The sequence below is a fragment of the Drosophila grimshawi genome, unplaced genomic scaffold, assembly GCF_018153295.1.
Source record: "Drosophila grimshawi isolate 15287-2541.00 unplaced genomic scaffold, ASM1815329v1 contig_848, whole genome shotgun sequence".
Lineage (NCBI taxonomy): Eukaryota > Metazoa > Arthropoda > Insecta > Diptera > Drosophilidae > Drosophila > Drosophila grimshawi.
In genome coordinates, this window is record NW_025063692.1 from 1,794,592 (window position 1) to 1,810,588 (window position 15,997).

The 15,997-nt window shown below is 39.8% G+C and overlaps 1 protein-coding gene across 1 annotated transcript; it reads right to left on the reverse strand.

Moving 5' to 3' along the window:
• Positions 1-1,706: 1,706 nt before the first annotated feature.
• On the reverse strand, positions 1,707-14,716 carry LOC6569482 (homeobox protein 5). Its single transcript, XM_032741424.1, has 4 exons — positions 14,549-14,716; positions 14,124-14,474; positions 3,877-4,469; positions 1,707-3,828 (listed from the first exon to the last, which is right to left on the reverse strand). The coding sequence occupies exons 1-4, from the start codon at positions 14,589-14,591 to the stop codon at positions 2,338-2,340; spliced, it is 2,478 nt and encodes an 825-aa protein (XP_032597315.1). The 5' UTR covers positions 14,592-14,716; the 3' UTR covers positions 1,707-2,337.
• Positions 14,717-15,997: the final 1,281 nt, after the last annotated feature.

Here is a 15,997-nt window from a genome sequence, read left to right on the forward strand (position 1 = left end):
TCAAATTGAGTCGGCCCAGTTTGAGGTGGCTTTGGGGGCAACATGGATATGAAGGTGGCATTTACAGGTTCATGTCACAGCTGCTGCTGCCTCCTGCCTGAAATAGTCAGTAATCTGGCTGAGAACTTCGAATAGGTTCTCAATTTGAGCTAGACTATTACTTAAATCGTTCCGATTGACCGACTGAGTGCTGAATATCTGAGTAAATAACTGATTTAAATTGAGTAAATCATTTTGAAATCAGGTTGCCAACCTGCAAATTGCCCCGTCGAAACAGCTTCAATTAGATGCCGTTCTGCGTCCTGCGATTGTCCAGTTCAGGCAGGATTATAATAGATTATTATAGAGGTGCCCCCGATAGCCCACAGAATAAAAAGAAAGTGTGAAATGTTTTTGTTTTTGTAAATGTTATATCGTTTTGAAAACAAATGAATGTTTCTTTTATTTTCTGCATCGTTTTCAATTCTTTTGTATTGTTTATATCTTTTCTTTTTTGTTTTTTGTATTTTGTATTTTGTTTTTTGTATTTTTTTTTTTTTTAATATATGCTTTTTGTTTGTTTTTGCTACTCTTTGCGTGTGTCAATCAACAACTGCATTAGCATTTTGATATAGAAAAATACATTCGCATCTTTTGTTGTGCAACTGCGTATCTGACAGATTCAGATACAGATACAGATATAGATATAGATACATATATTATCTGTGCGCTGGTTGCTGCTAGGAACATCAATTCAATGTGTTGCTGTTGCTGCTGTTGCAGTTGTTGTTGTTGTTGTTGGTTGCGTGAAGAGTAGAAAAACATATTCGTTTGTCAACGTTTTGCCTTGGAAAGACAATCGATTGCTGCATCATTATTACAATAGTAATAATAATTATGATAGTTACAAAAAGAAATTACAATATTTATAATAGTTCTAGCAATAAACATTACAATTGCTTAAATCTTAAATGTTTACACTAACAATTGTTGTTGTTGTTGTTTTGAATGCGATGTTGTTCAATGTAAAAATTATACACTTGAAGAAATTTTCAATGAACTTTGCATGTAAAATTGGCATGAATTCGTTAAATAAATTAGGCGTGTCCTAAAAACTAGTCGGCGAACAAAAGAAACAAAATAAAAATAGTACAAAAAAAAAAAAAAACAGAAAAAAAAAAACGTTAAACATAATTTAGTCGATAGGAAACTTAACTTAACTTATATGTCGAAATGTGTGTAAATAGTAATCCAACTTAACTATTCATTTCTCTTTCTTCATATATATGAGATGCTTCATTCGTACTTTATATCTTATGCAAAGTGTGACGAAAAATAATAATAATAATAATAATAATCATAATCATTTAATATAATAATGAATTCAGTAAACAAGCAAATCGTTTAAATGGAGTGATTTTTGTGCATTTTATATTTCTTTTTTCTTTTCTTCTTTTCTTTTGGAACATTTCAATTTTGATTAGGTGTCGCGCAGTGTAAACGGTATCTATTTCTACATAGATATATATATTTTCGATATTCTTCTTTTTTTTTCTTTTCTTTTCTTTTTTTTGTTTTGTTTTTGTAAATATGTGAGAAAGTGAAAAAAACATCACAGCTAAAACTTCAGTACATTTTTCTTGTGGTTACTTCGAAATCAACTAATAAAAAATAAACGAAAAAAAAAAAACAAAATGTGTATATATATATATACATACATATATATATACATATGTATTATGTGTGTGTGTGTGCGTGCTTACAATTGATAGTTGTGCGATTGGATAGATATATATATATATCATTATATATATATATATATACATATATATATATATAGGTTTCGTATAGCTAAAAATAGACTTTGCTCTATATAAGCAACATAATTGTCATTATTTGTTATCGTTGTTGTTGTTGCTGTTGGATTTCCTCTCAGTTCGCTGCTCGCTCCCCTTGCCACAAATGTTGTGAATGATGCTGATGACGATGATGATGTTTGTGCTGCTGGTGCTGCTGCTGGTGCTGGTGGCTGGCAGACCAAGCGAACGTACACTGAGATTGAATAGAGGAGGCGAACGCTGCGTTGCGCCTCCCCCGCACAAGCAAAAAAAAGCAACAAAAAAAAGCAACAAAAAAAAAGTGTAGATTTATATCTAAAATTAGTCAGCTACAACTAAGCAAACAGCTTACAGACTACAAGTACTTCTTGGCCCCGCCCACAAGACGCAAAATAAAAAAAAGAAAAAAAAGAAAATGAAATGAAAAGCACATTAACCACGCTAAAACCCCTGAAACCGAACCCGAACCCGATCGCGATTCCCAATCCGAATCCGATTCCGAATCCGATCCGTGTGTGCTTTAATCGTCCCAGCTGGAGTCGGCTTCGAGCTCGCAGCGGACACGCCACAGCATCAGTTCCATGCAGGCACGCGAATCCTCGAAGCTGCTGTGTCCCGTCGCCCCGTCGCCGCTTTGAATCTCCCGATTCAGATGCGTCTTGGTCAGGTGACGCAGCGCACGACGATATGGAAAGCCGCTCGAATGGGGAAACGCAATCGATGTGTCGATCAGCGTATGATGCACCAGTCGCAGCGCACGCAAATCATTATCGAGTCCGTGACCGATCAGTATGGTGTCGGCATCGATCAGTTCGAGCAGATCGCGCTGCACCTCGGCCAGCGTTTTCACGCCAGACGATCTGAGATCCTTGGCAGTGACGCCCGAATACCGTGTATTATAGTCAACAATATCGGCATCGGGTCGCACATAGTGCTCGTACACCAGCTGGCCATTGAGCGCCACCAGCGACACTTTGGTCACATCGAGACCACGGCCCGTGTAGCTCATCTCGCAGTCCAGCGCATACACGGCCTGGCTGGCCGCCGTTGTGGGCTGGAGGCGCGGTCGGGTGTGGACAAAGTCGTGATATGGTCCATTCACACCGACCACTGAGCCGCTCCACACGTGCAGCTCGTTGCGTGTGCAGCAGCGTGCCGTCTCCGATGTGGCACTGCAGCAGGTCCAGCGACTGATCCAATTGCTGCCGTCGTAGCAACGATGATACTTGCCCCAATGATAGCTGCACTCCTCGCGCGTCATATACTGGCCGCTCAGCTCGTCGACGAGGAAGTCCCGCTTGCAGCGCACACACTCCTTGGCCAGGCGCCGTTCCGTTGGCATTGCGCCCGTGGTTGTGGTATAGTTGCAGTACAACTGCAGGCCGTAGCAGCTGTTCGCATCGGCATCGGCATCGGCACTGGGCGCACTCGATTCGCACTCGCTGCCACTCCATTCGCCGCCGGACTCGGAGTCGAGGGATCGCGGCGATATGTTGCCCGAATCGGTTGGGGTGCCGCGTGGAGTGGCGCCGTTCAGTGTCGTCTCATTGCTGGTGGCCTCCTCGTAGTTGCACGTGTTGAGGCCGTCGTGGCAATTGATGACGGTCAGTGCCGTCTCCGTTACGGACATCACGTGTGCCGCCGCAAAGCTCATGTGTGGCAGGCACTTGAAGATTTCGATGGCGCCCTCCTGAACAACACTTGCCACCGGATAGCCGTAGACGCGCAACAGATTCGGATCGATCAGATGGCGGCGCAGCTGTTGCAACACTGCATTATCGTCCAGCGCCAAGCGTTCATATTGCCTCAGCGGTGGCACTAGAAAGTTAACATTCTGTCTCTGTCGCTCCCACTTGCTGATAATGCTGCTGTTGCCACTGCTGCTGCTGCTGTTGCCACTGCTGCTGCTGCTGTTGCCCGGTGAGCTGCCTGGGGAGCTCAGCGCCGAGGAGGAGTTTGAGCTGCAGTTGTTGTTGTTGCGGTTGTTGTTGATGCGGTTGTTGCTGCTGTGGCTGCTGTTGCTGCTGCTGCTGCTACTCTTGTTGTTGTTGCTGTTGTTGTTGCTGTTTGGTTTGTTGCTGTGGTTGCTGCTGCTGTTGCATTTGGTTTGCTTTGCTTTGCAATTGCTGCTGCTGCTGTTGGGTCGCTGCTTCTGATTGCAATTGTTGCTGATGCTGCTGATATTGCTGCTGTTGCTGCTGTTGCTGCTGCTGCTGCTGTTGTTGTTGTTGCGCCACTTGCCCTGCTGCTTGCACTTACCGTTAACATTGGCATGAACATTAACATTGACTTTGTTGGTCTGCTGCTCGATTGTGGTGGCAGCAGCTGTTGCAGCCACTGTTGTCCTATTGTTGCTGTTGCTGCTGCTGCTGCTGCTGTTGCTGTTGCTGCTTGTCAAGTATTGCTTCGATTTCTGTTGTCGCTTGTTGCGTGCTTTGTTGTTGCCCCCACTGTTGTTGTTGCCGTTGCCGTTGCCATTGCTGTTGCCATTGCTGTTGCTGTTGCTGTTGTTGTTGTGGTGGTTCAAATTGGTCGCCCTTTGACTTTTGATTGGCTTGTGCAGCTGCTCGTCGCTGGAGTTGATGTCCTCGCTGGTCGTCTCGCTGCTGGTGCTATTCCGATGGCCGGGATTGTGTTGACCCAGATATTTCTCTGTATAAAAACAAAAAACAAAAACAAAAAAGACAAAAAACATTAATTTAATTCATTTGTTCATTTCAAATGGGATTTTAATGGAATTGAAAACATCAGTCGCAAACGAGTTCTTTGCGCATAAAACGAAATTCTTATTTGGCAATAGAATATAACTAACAAGTCAACATTAATTTGGAACAAAACCGTTTCCAGTGCCAATAACTAGATTAAGCTAATTATTCAGGCAACTAGTTCTTATGCAAAAATCAGTTATACAATGAGTTGTAGTAAATTTGGCTGACGTCAATTTACGCTTGCCAATTGTCAAGGGTGATAACACAATCAATGTGTGTGTGTGTGTGTGTGTATCTGTGTGTGTGTGTGTGTGCTGGCCTATTGATGGCTTTTATCAGCTGGTCGCAATCAAATGCTTGCCACGTGCTTTCTTTTATATATTTTGAAATGTGTTTTGTGCGTTTGTGTCTTGTTCTGATTAAGTAATACTTTGTTCAAGATATCCACAGACTTGATGAATGGGCCATATATATATATATATATATACAAATATCTATATCCATCGAAATGAAGTCAACTTTTAGGGTAGCTGTGCGTCGGGCATGTTTGCATTTGTTCAAAGTCTACACAAGAAACTGTCTACGCATGGCTTAAGATAGCAGCTTGTGTCTATACTTTGATGTCTGACAACAACAACTACAACAACAATAACAACAATAACAATTATAAATAAATAAATAAATACAGCTTTTGCGCTGCCTGCTGACTGGTATTATTACAAAAGACGAGCATTACTCATTATCAACGGAATTATTATAAATAAATTTGTGACTTCCGCATTTTGTGGCTCATCAGCTGCCTTTACACCAGATACTGCAGTAGAGAGAGCGAGAGAGAGACACAGAGAGAGAGACACAGAGAGAGAGGGACAGTAAGAGAGGCCGGCTTGTGTTGCCAGGCAAAAGCTAGAGCCAAAACCAGGGCTGGCTTGGGCGTTGGGGCAGGGTTCGTGCTCATTTGTTGTCCGATTTCACACGACACGTGCAGCTCTGATTGACTTAGCTGCTTCTCAGCCACTCAAATTTTGTTATAACATTTACATTAATAAATTAGCTGATGTTCTCTAACAACAACAACAACAACAATTTGTTACATCTCTTTGCAATTGCCAATTTGTTTGGTTTTCTCGCTCTCCGAGACAATTTCACGCCTGATAAAATCTACGCATTTCCTCAAGCACATCAATCATATACACCGATATATATACATCTATATACATATATGTATATACATCTATATACACTGCTCGAACTTTGAGTTTGTTGACTCTGCACTGGCCACTGAAGGACATTCCGATTGCTTATGTGGAACTCAATTTTGGCATCATAGTTGCTGCTGCTGCTGCTGTTGCTGCTGCTGGGCACGTGACCTGAATCGCCAATTAAGAGGGGAATGGAGGGGGGGCAGGGGGTAGGTAGCCAATAAGCAGCTCAATCGTTCGCTTTGCATGTCAAGCAAATTTCTCCGCACAAAAACATAAATCACGCATACGCCGCGTTTGCCCAGCAGGCAGCAGCAAACGACAAACGACAAACGACAAACGGCAAGCGGCAAACGGCAAGCAGAGTAGCTGAGTGAGCCTCAATTAATGTTTACATATGTGCAACACGTACTTCAACACGCATTGAAAACTGTTTGGCCCCAAAAACCCCACCATCCTCCACCCCCTACATGCCTCCCTCACCACTCACCCCTCACCCCTTTCCCTGATTAGATAAACGAGCTTCCCGAACCCACAAACATATGTACACCTCCTCTGGCTCCGCCGGTGTCTCTGCCCGTCTCTGTTTATGTTTCGCGCTGCTTTATCACTGGCAACACACAAAACACACAAAACACAAACACAAACATGCGCCAAAATCTTCAACAGCCTTGAAAAATCATATAAAATGCATATGTATACAGGCATATATATATATATATATATATATGATTAAAACGTAAACATAACATAATAATTATGCGAGGTGCGTTTCACGTGTAGCTGCTGACATTAGCATTAGCAACATCAATTAATCACAGAGCTGCATACATCATATATATAAATACATAAATACATACATCATGTACATAGATACATACATCAAATACATATTAACCTGCCTTTGCCCTTTCTTCGGTTATGACAATTAATGCAAATATCACTTGTCAATTTATAAAAACTAAAAACAACTTGAAATAAACATATATAAAAATAAAAGCAAAAAATATATATAAAAAGCTTGAAATGTTTTCATTTTTTTAAACTTTTTAAATATTAATTTACGTTCATAATTAAGAATCAAGTTTGGTTGAACGTCATTATTTGTTTGTCATCATTTATAGAGCTATTTTTTGTATTATTCTAAATATTATTAAGAGGTAAATCATGCCAAGTAGTTTGGCGAATTGAAATCAGAACCGGGTATAAGAAACCCTCAAACCCTCAGACCCTCAGCTTTAATGAAGTAATGATGAACTGAAATCAAGATGGAAATCATTGTGGACTGAGAGAGAGATGACTGAGATGAAATGCCATTGGTTGAAGGCCTCTGAAGTAGTTCTCTCAAAAACTGGCATCTGATTAATGTCAAAGTCAAAGTTAAATAAAGCTTACAATGCTTTTTGTTGTTGTTGTTAGTTTTAATTTGCATAAAATTTTGCGAGTGTTACAAGACCAATGAGCAGCAGCAACAACCACAACAACAATAACACCAATAACAGCAATTGTTGAAAGTCCCTGATAAGATTGCACAGCGAAATACATAATAAGTTCAGCGATCTAAATGCTGATAATCGATGTACATATAAGTATATATATATATATATATAGGCATACCAGTAAATACAAATAATATATATGTTAAGCATTTGTTTTTTACCGATCCAAATAGAGGAATAAACTCCAACGAGTGTCGTAAATCGAGAACAATTATTTTTTAAATTGAGCTGGTTTCAGTTTCAGTTTTAGCTTTAGTTAATTATGGCAAGTGAAATGCTTTTTACAATAATAAAATAAATCAGAACTTCAAACTTAATTGCAACTCACAACTAGCCAAACACAAATTGAAATTGAGGATCTTTAAACTGAAACTTTGCCATTGATTTGCCCAGTTATCAGTTCAGTTTAGCCTGTCTTTTTTTTGTTTTGTTTTTTGTTTTTTGTGTTTTTTTGGCGCCCAGGTTTTTAGCTGCTTGCCGGCGATAAGATGTGGGCCACAAGCGCCTCAAATTTGTCGTCTAATTGTGGTTGTCAAGTGGACTTCTCGTTGCCAGGCCACTAATCAGGTGTGTGTGTGTGTGTGTGTGTGTGTGTGTGTGTGTGTGTGTGTGTGTTGGTGTGCGTTGGTGTGTGTGAAGGCGACTGCGGCCGGCAATCCCAAAGTTTTTAAAACAAACTACAATGCACTAGCCAATAGAGAAAGAGAGCTCGACTTGGAGATACCCTGCTCGTAGTTTGCTCAATATGAAATCATTATTACTTCGAGCAACATCATAAATCTCTATCGAAAGCGACAGTTGTCCTTTTGATTGCTATCGGAAAATGATAAATATCGATATTCGATAACTTTTACTTGAACTGCGTGTGGTATACGAAATCAGATATTAGAGTAACTCGACTGATCAGAGTATATATATATATAGCATAGAATATATACTTTCCTTCCTCTTCAGTCCGTTACATTCTCTCGCACAACATCCTTATACCCTTTTGCTCAATTTTTAATGGGTTCAGAGTATAAAACAAGTAAAACTGAATAAAGCACTCGATCCCACGATTATAAGCACTTAGAGTGTTTTTTTTCGCTTTTCGCTTTTGCCAAATCAATTAGCTTGTGAGAGAATGTCGAGTGCAACCGCGATGCAATTTGGCAAAGGGAAATGTGAGGCGTGTGGCAGGCAGGCAGGGGAGAGTGGGTGGCTGGGCTGAGTGATTATAAAGAGAGATGTTTGCATGTTGCAAAGCAGACAGCGACTACGCAATGTGACCCAAATTAATTGAGGCTTGAGGCGATTAAATTAGCATTGCCCAGCACAAAGCTTGGGCTTTATCACTAATAATTCCATTCAGTTGCAAAATTGTGTCAACAAGTCACACAACTAACTCTGTCTCTGTCTCTGTCTCTGTCTCTGTCTCGCTCTCTCTCTCTCTCTTTCAGTCCTGCTCTCAAGGCCCTGGCACTTCCTGTCCCTTGGCCAAAAGCAAGAAACAAAAACAACAACAAAAAACTTAGCGCCAAAAATGCTCAAATAACAAAAAAATAAATAAAAAAATAATAATTATAAAATAAAAAAAATAAGTAAATAAAACACATGAAAATAATGGGATGCAGAGACGAACTCTTGGACTCTATATACATATATATATATCTGACTATGTCTGGCTGTTGCTAGTTGGGGCTTTATGGTTATGCTAATGTGTTTGAGGCACTTCCACAGTTGATGGCTCCATGCGTGCAATACGTGACAATGTGTCGAGCTTTGGCTAAAATAGTTGAGTTCGCTTTTGAAATTTGAACTGTTATGCATTTTGGGCACAGCAGCCCAGAAATTGAGCTGGATGTGATTGGCTAGCAGACACCCTACTAATATGATCTATGGGTTTATCGATTAAAAATGTTTTGGGTATCGAATTCCTGTTCTAAATTTCAATCGCTTTATTTCTCTAACTCTATTCTATTTCTTATGCAACTATTAAAATAAATGGCTTGTAAACATTTTAGGCAATTACAGGGTATAAAACCGAGTACCAAAAAGACGATTCGATAAAGTGTGAGCCGCACTAAAGATGGCATTGCAAAAATACAATTAGATACGATTCCACTTTGTATAATTATAATTGGAATAACGACGAGTGGCTGGAAGATTGTCTGTAATTGTAATGTTGTTGGCCTGTCATAATACTGATTAACTGGAGAATGTACATCCATAGATACATGTGTACTTTGTATCTGTGTAGATAATGACAACGATCTAATTGATAACTGCACCCAAATCGCACGAGAGAAGCTACAAAGTGCAGTCGAGCTAGATAAGCACAGATCAACAGGTGAACAGGTGAACAGATGAACAGGTGTACGTGTACTTTGAGTTCCGGATCTGGGCAGACCCTATAGGAAGTTGCACCTACAATGCAGACATAGATACACATCAAAGATAGCAGTCACACAGAGATAACAGTGCAGAAACAGCGCTTCTGATAAGCAACAGTTGTATAAGAAGTGATTATGCATATCTATATCTATGTATGTATCTATATAGCTATGCTTACCCTTTGCAGATCTAGCCCTGGATACAGATATGATATGATGTGATCTTTATCTGGCAGTTGTTGCTGACGGGCAAACCTATTAACCTTGAAATCAGCTCTTTTTTAGCCTCTTCTTAATGGGCTAATGATGAGAGCACAACTGTGTGTGTGTGTGTGTGTGTGTGTGTGTGTGTGTGTGTGTGTGTGCGTGTGTGTGTTATGCCACAACATATTCCCTCAACTACTGGCTGCCACTGAAAAAGGCAAGCGAAATGAGTTCAAGTTGTTTTTCTGCTCGCTTTGCACCATCTGCGGATTACACAGACGCCGCCACCATCTGCCTCCCTCCGCAGTGAACCAACCCCTCTCCGCCCGCCCCCTTTGCTATGGGTAACCTTAGGCGGTGCAGCGAGGCGTGAATTGTGCAGTAGCTGCAACAATTGCTCCGCAGGCAGCATTGACTTAATTACACACATAACAAGGTGAACCATAAAGCGTTGATTTCAGATTTCAGATTTCAGATCGGCCGACTTCATTCATTGGCAGTCAAGTTTTGCGGAAGCGAACCAATGAAATAACATAATTACTGAAATCTTATCTAATTGTATCAAATCAGAGAGCTAAAGCCAAATATATAATTCGAATTGAGAGTGGCAGCTCTGCGATTCTGTGCCAAGTCTGCCAAGCAGATGCTGGCCAAAAATGGCTCAAACATCGTCTGAGAATTATAGGCAAATCAAGTGTAAATATTGCAAAGAGCGAGAAGAAAATCGCTTATCTAAAATATATAGCCAGATTCAATTGAAGCTGTTAACACTTCTTAATCAGTTTGCGCTTGCTTATAGAAAATAGGAAATCGAAATGAAAAACAAAGTTCAATTGATCAATTGAGACTTCCAGTTAATATTGTATATATAAATATATATATTTGTATATATGTATGTTTTCAGCAGAGATGTGATCTTTTCAACAACAATTCAAATCTATAGAATTATAATAAAGCTGCTGCTGCTGCTGACCCAAGTGCTAATCAATGACAAAACGAACAACTTATGTAACCTGACCAGACCAGGCCAGGCCAGACCAGGCCAGGCCAGAGCAGACCAGGCCAGGGAGAGCGAGGTAAATTACACAAAAATGAAAAAGAGGGAAACTAATATTAAACTGATTGTTGGCTTGGCACGTGAAACACCGTCAGTGACTCAGGCGGGGAACGGGCACAAATGGGGCGTGGGGAGTGGGGCGTGGACGGGCAGGTTGGGTTGGGGTTGTGGCTAACCGAGAGATGTGAAACGCTAATCAGCTGATTCTGCTACGAGCGTATTGCGTCTTAGAATGTTATTGTTATTATTGTTCTTTGCTATAAATAAATGCGAAAAAAACACTAACAAAAACGTTGCTGGAAAGTTTTTTTTAAAGTTTTTATGAAATGAAAACAAAATTGAGAAATTAACTATTCAAAAAAGAAAAGACAAATCTATATTAATAAAAACGAGAGTATTGAATGGGTGTCTGTCTATATCTGTCTATATCTATCTGTGTGTGTGTGTGTGTCTGCTGTATAAATAAATGTATATCTACAATAGATAGATATAGATTTGGGCCATCCGGCTATGCCATATGCAACTCACAAAGTAGCAGATATATATATATATATCGCAGCTATATAAATCAAAACTGCTTATACTAAATCAATATGTATATAAATAGAGTGTTGAGGCATTTTACTGTTGATATCATTGGGTTAATAATAATATCATATCATACCATATCATATCATAATCGTATCGTATCGCGCTCATTTCTAGATTGCAGATAAGCTACGAGAATATATATATTAAAGATAATAGCAACACAAATTTCGTATATTGATTTTTTGCACACACTCTGCGAAATTGATGACCAAATTATGAAATATCAATTTCGAACTACATTTTGTTCAAGGCAAATCAGTTAATGGTCACAACTTGCATTTATATTTCTAGTTTCTCTAGCTTTTACTCTCAGATTGTGCTTTCTCATCACGCTTTTGTTTATTTGTTTATCTAATGAAGCGAACGTCTTTAATACCCTGTGCCCATCAAAGCCATGCATAAATCGGGTATAATGAAGTTGTGCAAAAGTCGAGCCCGTCTTGCTGGATCCCATAAAAGCTTATCACACTTTTGCGATGATTAATTCGATACAAATCGATATTCGATAACGATAGTAAAGATATTGCCTGCCCATTAATAGAGAATACACCTGTAACAATTATTGTTGATCGACTGCCAAATAAAAAGACTTTGTTAGCCAACTCTTATTTCCATATTAAAGTAATTACTGTCAGCAAATGAATTGCAGGGTGTCTCGTAGTCGCGCACTCTCTGACTGCTTTTTCTTATGGCTATATTATTGATTTTAGCTTCTTTCTTTTCGCTGTTCTTTGGCCATTCTCTGACGTCTTTAGAGTTTTGAATTTTTAATTGATTCGCACTTTTTTTTGTCGTTTTTGAAAGCGAAAGCCAAAACAAAAATCAGTTTGTTGTTTGTTGTTGTTTTTTGTTGTTGTTGTTGTTGTGTGTGTGTGTATTGGCTACAACGACTTTCATTTAGATTGCAGCAGCAACTTAGGCTAAGCTTAAGCGAAGATTTCCTGCAATTTTCTTATTTATGAGGCCACATTTCAATTGAAATTGAAATGCCGAGGTCTCAAAATAATCTTACGATTCAGAGACCTATATGTATATATACTTGTGTGCGTGCATCATCAGCATAGTCAAGTGCACGCAAAGGTCTCTCAATGGAACATCCTATTTCCTACTTATTAAGTATCTTAAGTAGCAACTGGCATTTCGTTGAATACTTTGTTTATATTTTGTGTTTTGCCTATAAACTTTATACTTCAATTGTGATAAGCGAATCATTCACTTCAAAATTTCGAAATGTATATAATAATTAAAATTTCTGTGAGCCAAGTACGGAGTGGGGGGGCTGGGGGGAAGTAGGCGCTAAAGGGCTCTTCACGGAATCATTGTTATTGTTCCGATAACACGGCTCACAAGCGGCTCCGTGGCGAATTAGATAAGAACTGGGCAAATAACTCGAAAACGATTGGGTGAGGTTCGAAATTGCGTTTTTAATTTTCATTGTTGATTGTTGTTTTTATTGTGCTTTGATTGTGATTCCTATGGCCAGCCATATAAACATGTATATATCTATATATATTCCTGAGCTGTATGTTTGTGAAAATCTGTTGTGCGTTGCATTGTTTGGCTAACAGTTAAGCAAAGTTAAAGTATTCTTCGCACTTCTCCCGCCAATGAGCAGCCTTTCTAGGAAATGGGCTTCAAGTAAATCGAGTTCATGAGAAACTTCCTAAAGATTATTTTTATGATATTATGCGCGTCATTCATCTTAAGTTGTCGTAAACACGAATTTTAGGCTCTGCTAAGTAATCGAAAGGGAAGCAGCTGCCTGCTTTTATTGCTCAACGAGCAAATAGCAAACAATCTGTTCTACTTAAACAGATACATTTTATATTGTTTATAAATTGTTGTTAAGATACAAAAAGAGATTGTTTCTTTTTCTTTTTCTTTTTTTTTGTGGCATTTGTAGTTTTTTCCATTGACCATTGGAAAAATACCAAATGTAGTTCATCACATGTCTTATCAACTTAGGATTCCCCTCACTGATTATGTGCCAAATAATTCCAATATATTTTTACAACTTTTTCGATGTTGAAATCAGTTCTATTTTTATAAATATATTGTTTTTTATTGTTCGTTCTTCTATTTGATATCTTTCATTAAATCATTCCGGTTAACAGTATCTGTATATCTGTGTATAATGTGGGCCACTGTGGCCAACAGCTGCTGCTGGCCCAGATAACAAGTTGGCCACCTAATGCCCCTAATTAAAGTGAGTGCTTTTACTACTCTCTTGCAGAGAGTGGCATAATTAAGTTGTGCTAATGCACACACACACATATATATATATATAGATAATACGACTAGGAACAATCGGCTGGACTGTGGTTGGCAAGGGTATTTAATCTGCGGCGTGTCCAAGATAGACCCGCTTGCCTATTTTTGGAACTGATTGAATCTACAAATATGGCGAAAAGAGTTCTCAGTATGTGCGGGTGTCTGGATGTGTGTGCGATACCATTTCTGGACGCCAGCTAATAACGGTTGGTCGGCCAAAATCTGATTAAGACGTTGTTGCGCGAACTCCGACTGTGAGTGGATGAATCACTGCCAGCGATTTGCGCGGAATTTTATAAGCACTGCTAACTAAATGAATCAGCGAGTGTTTTTCTGCTGATGCTTTCAGTGGAGTGTGGGGTATGTTGCATGTGTGGCTCGTGTGGCACGTGTGGCACTTACCTTCGATGCATGAAGAAGTGACAAAACGATGCCAGGTCGAATCCGAGACAGTCGCATTTGTGCGCTTTTGCATGTTGTAGGCGGCGACATCCTGACGCTTGTTGTTGTTGTTGTTGTAGCGTGTCTTGCGTACCGATTTGTTGTTGCTGTTGTTGTTTTGCTGCTGCTGCTGTTGCTGTTGCTGATAACTGTTGGCAATTGTTGCTGCTGCGCTGTTTTGCCCAGCAGCCGTTGTCAAGTTGCCATTGGTATATTTCTGTGCGCAGCGTTTATGGTTGCTGCTGTTGTTATTGTTATTGTTGTTGTTGCTGCTGCTGTTGCTGTTATTGTTAAAACGCTGCATGTTGTCATCTAAGTAAGAGAGAGAGAGAGAGAGATCATTAGTTAGTTGTCGGCCAAGAATTAGAGTGTTTTTCGTTTCTTACAAATCTTGCAGAGACGCAGTAAATCTTCGAGATACAAATGCATTGCTAGCTGCTGTAGACATAAAGCCCCGCAATCGATTCACAATAATAATAACGATAACAACTCGATAAAACTGGACTTGCGCAGCTCAAACGCCCGCCTCCAGTTGCAGTCTAAATCAAACTAAATGCGCCGGTTAGCGACGAGCGCGCTATAAACAATATGCAAATACGCACACAAATGCATGCACATGCATGTGTGCCTATGTGTGTGTGTGTGTGTGAGCAAGAACTTAATAGCGAAAAGAAAACAAAAGGAAGAAGAAAAAGTAGCAGTAAAAAAACCCAGTAATACAATTTAAATTGACGCGAATTGCGCGCTGCTATCGATGACGACACAGTGATTCATTCGCACATAATGGGAATCGACAACAACAACAGAAACAACAAGAACAGCGACAACAACAACGTGTGTTGATAAGTGAATGCGCAAGTCAATGGCAAAGCCACTGGACGGGGTTCTGTGCTTTTTTGTTGTTGTTGTTGTTGTTTTTGTTTTTGTATTTACTGTTTTGGCTGGGCTAAAGCCCAAGCTTACTTCTTGTTGTTGTTGTTGGGTTTTTGCACGTGGTAAACGGCTGTTTGCCTGTGTTGTGTTGTGCCACACTTACTGTAGCACATGCACGTAGCGAGTGGGGCAGCAGCTGCGCATGCCTGCTACGTGTGCGCAACAGTTAAGGTGCAAGTCGTATGAATGGACTGCAGAGTTCGGCGTCATTCAATCGACTATGCGTCACACACCTTTGAGGCAATCAAAAACGGTTATTTGACTTTATTGGTTAGCAGAAACAAGACAATGTTTACAGTAAGCATTGTGCATTATGCGGAACTCAACAGTCTTAAATAAATTCGTGGGAAAAGAGAGAGAGAGATGGAGAGAAGGAGAGGGAGAGTTCAAATAACAGTTACCATGATTGTTCAATCTTGCAACGGTAAGTTAATCAAAGAGGACTTTTATCGAGAAGATAACGAAACTTCCGCGCTGATAGGATAGGATAGATATCTGACTAGATAATGTCCTACGTCCTAGTATGATAGGAATAACTGCAGATAGCTTTCAGATTTTAGAAATTTGGAAGCTTTCAGCTTAAACAAGAAGTTCGATGCTTAAAGAACGTCGTCGAGTTCAATTGTCGCTCGTGAATTATGATCGGGAATATATACATCTAGTTGATGGGGTCGGGGAGATGCTTCCTCTTCCCTCTGTCTGTTACACTCTTTAGCCCTTAATTGTTTCCGATTCGATAGTGCAATCGAATTCGGAGTGCGATTTCCTACAAATAATCTTATCGGTTGATTAGCAATTTCCTCTATTAACTTTCATATAAACACATTGGAAACCAATCAATAAAAGTTATGAAAGAAAAAACATTTTATATGCATTTCAAGAGCTAAAAGGAAGTTTTTGTT

What these genes read in the sequence shown, in the direction of transcription:
- LOC6569482 (XM_032741424.1), bottom strand. Translation starts at nt 14,591, where the DNA reads ATGCATTTGTATCTCGAAGATTTACTGCGTCTCTGCAAGATTT. An exon ending in ACTGCGTCTCTGCAAGATTT is followed by an intron (nt 14,475 to 14,548) that starts GTAAGAAACGAA and finishes TCTCTTACTTAG; the next exon opens with ATGACAACATGCAGCGTTTT. An exon ending in CACTTCTTCATGCATCGAAG is followed by an intron (nt 4,470 to 14,123) that starts GTAAGTGCCACA and finishes GTTTTTATACAG; the next exon opens with AGAAATATCTGGGTCAACAC.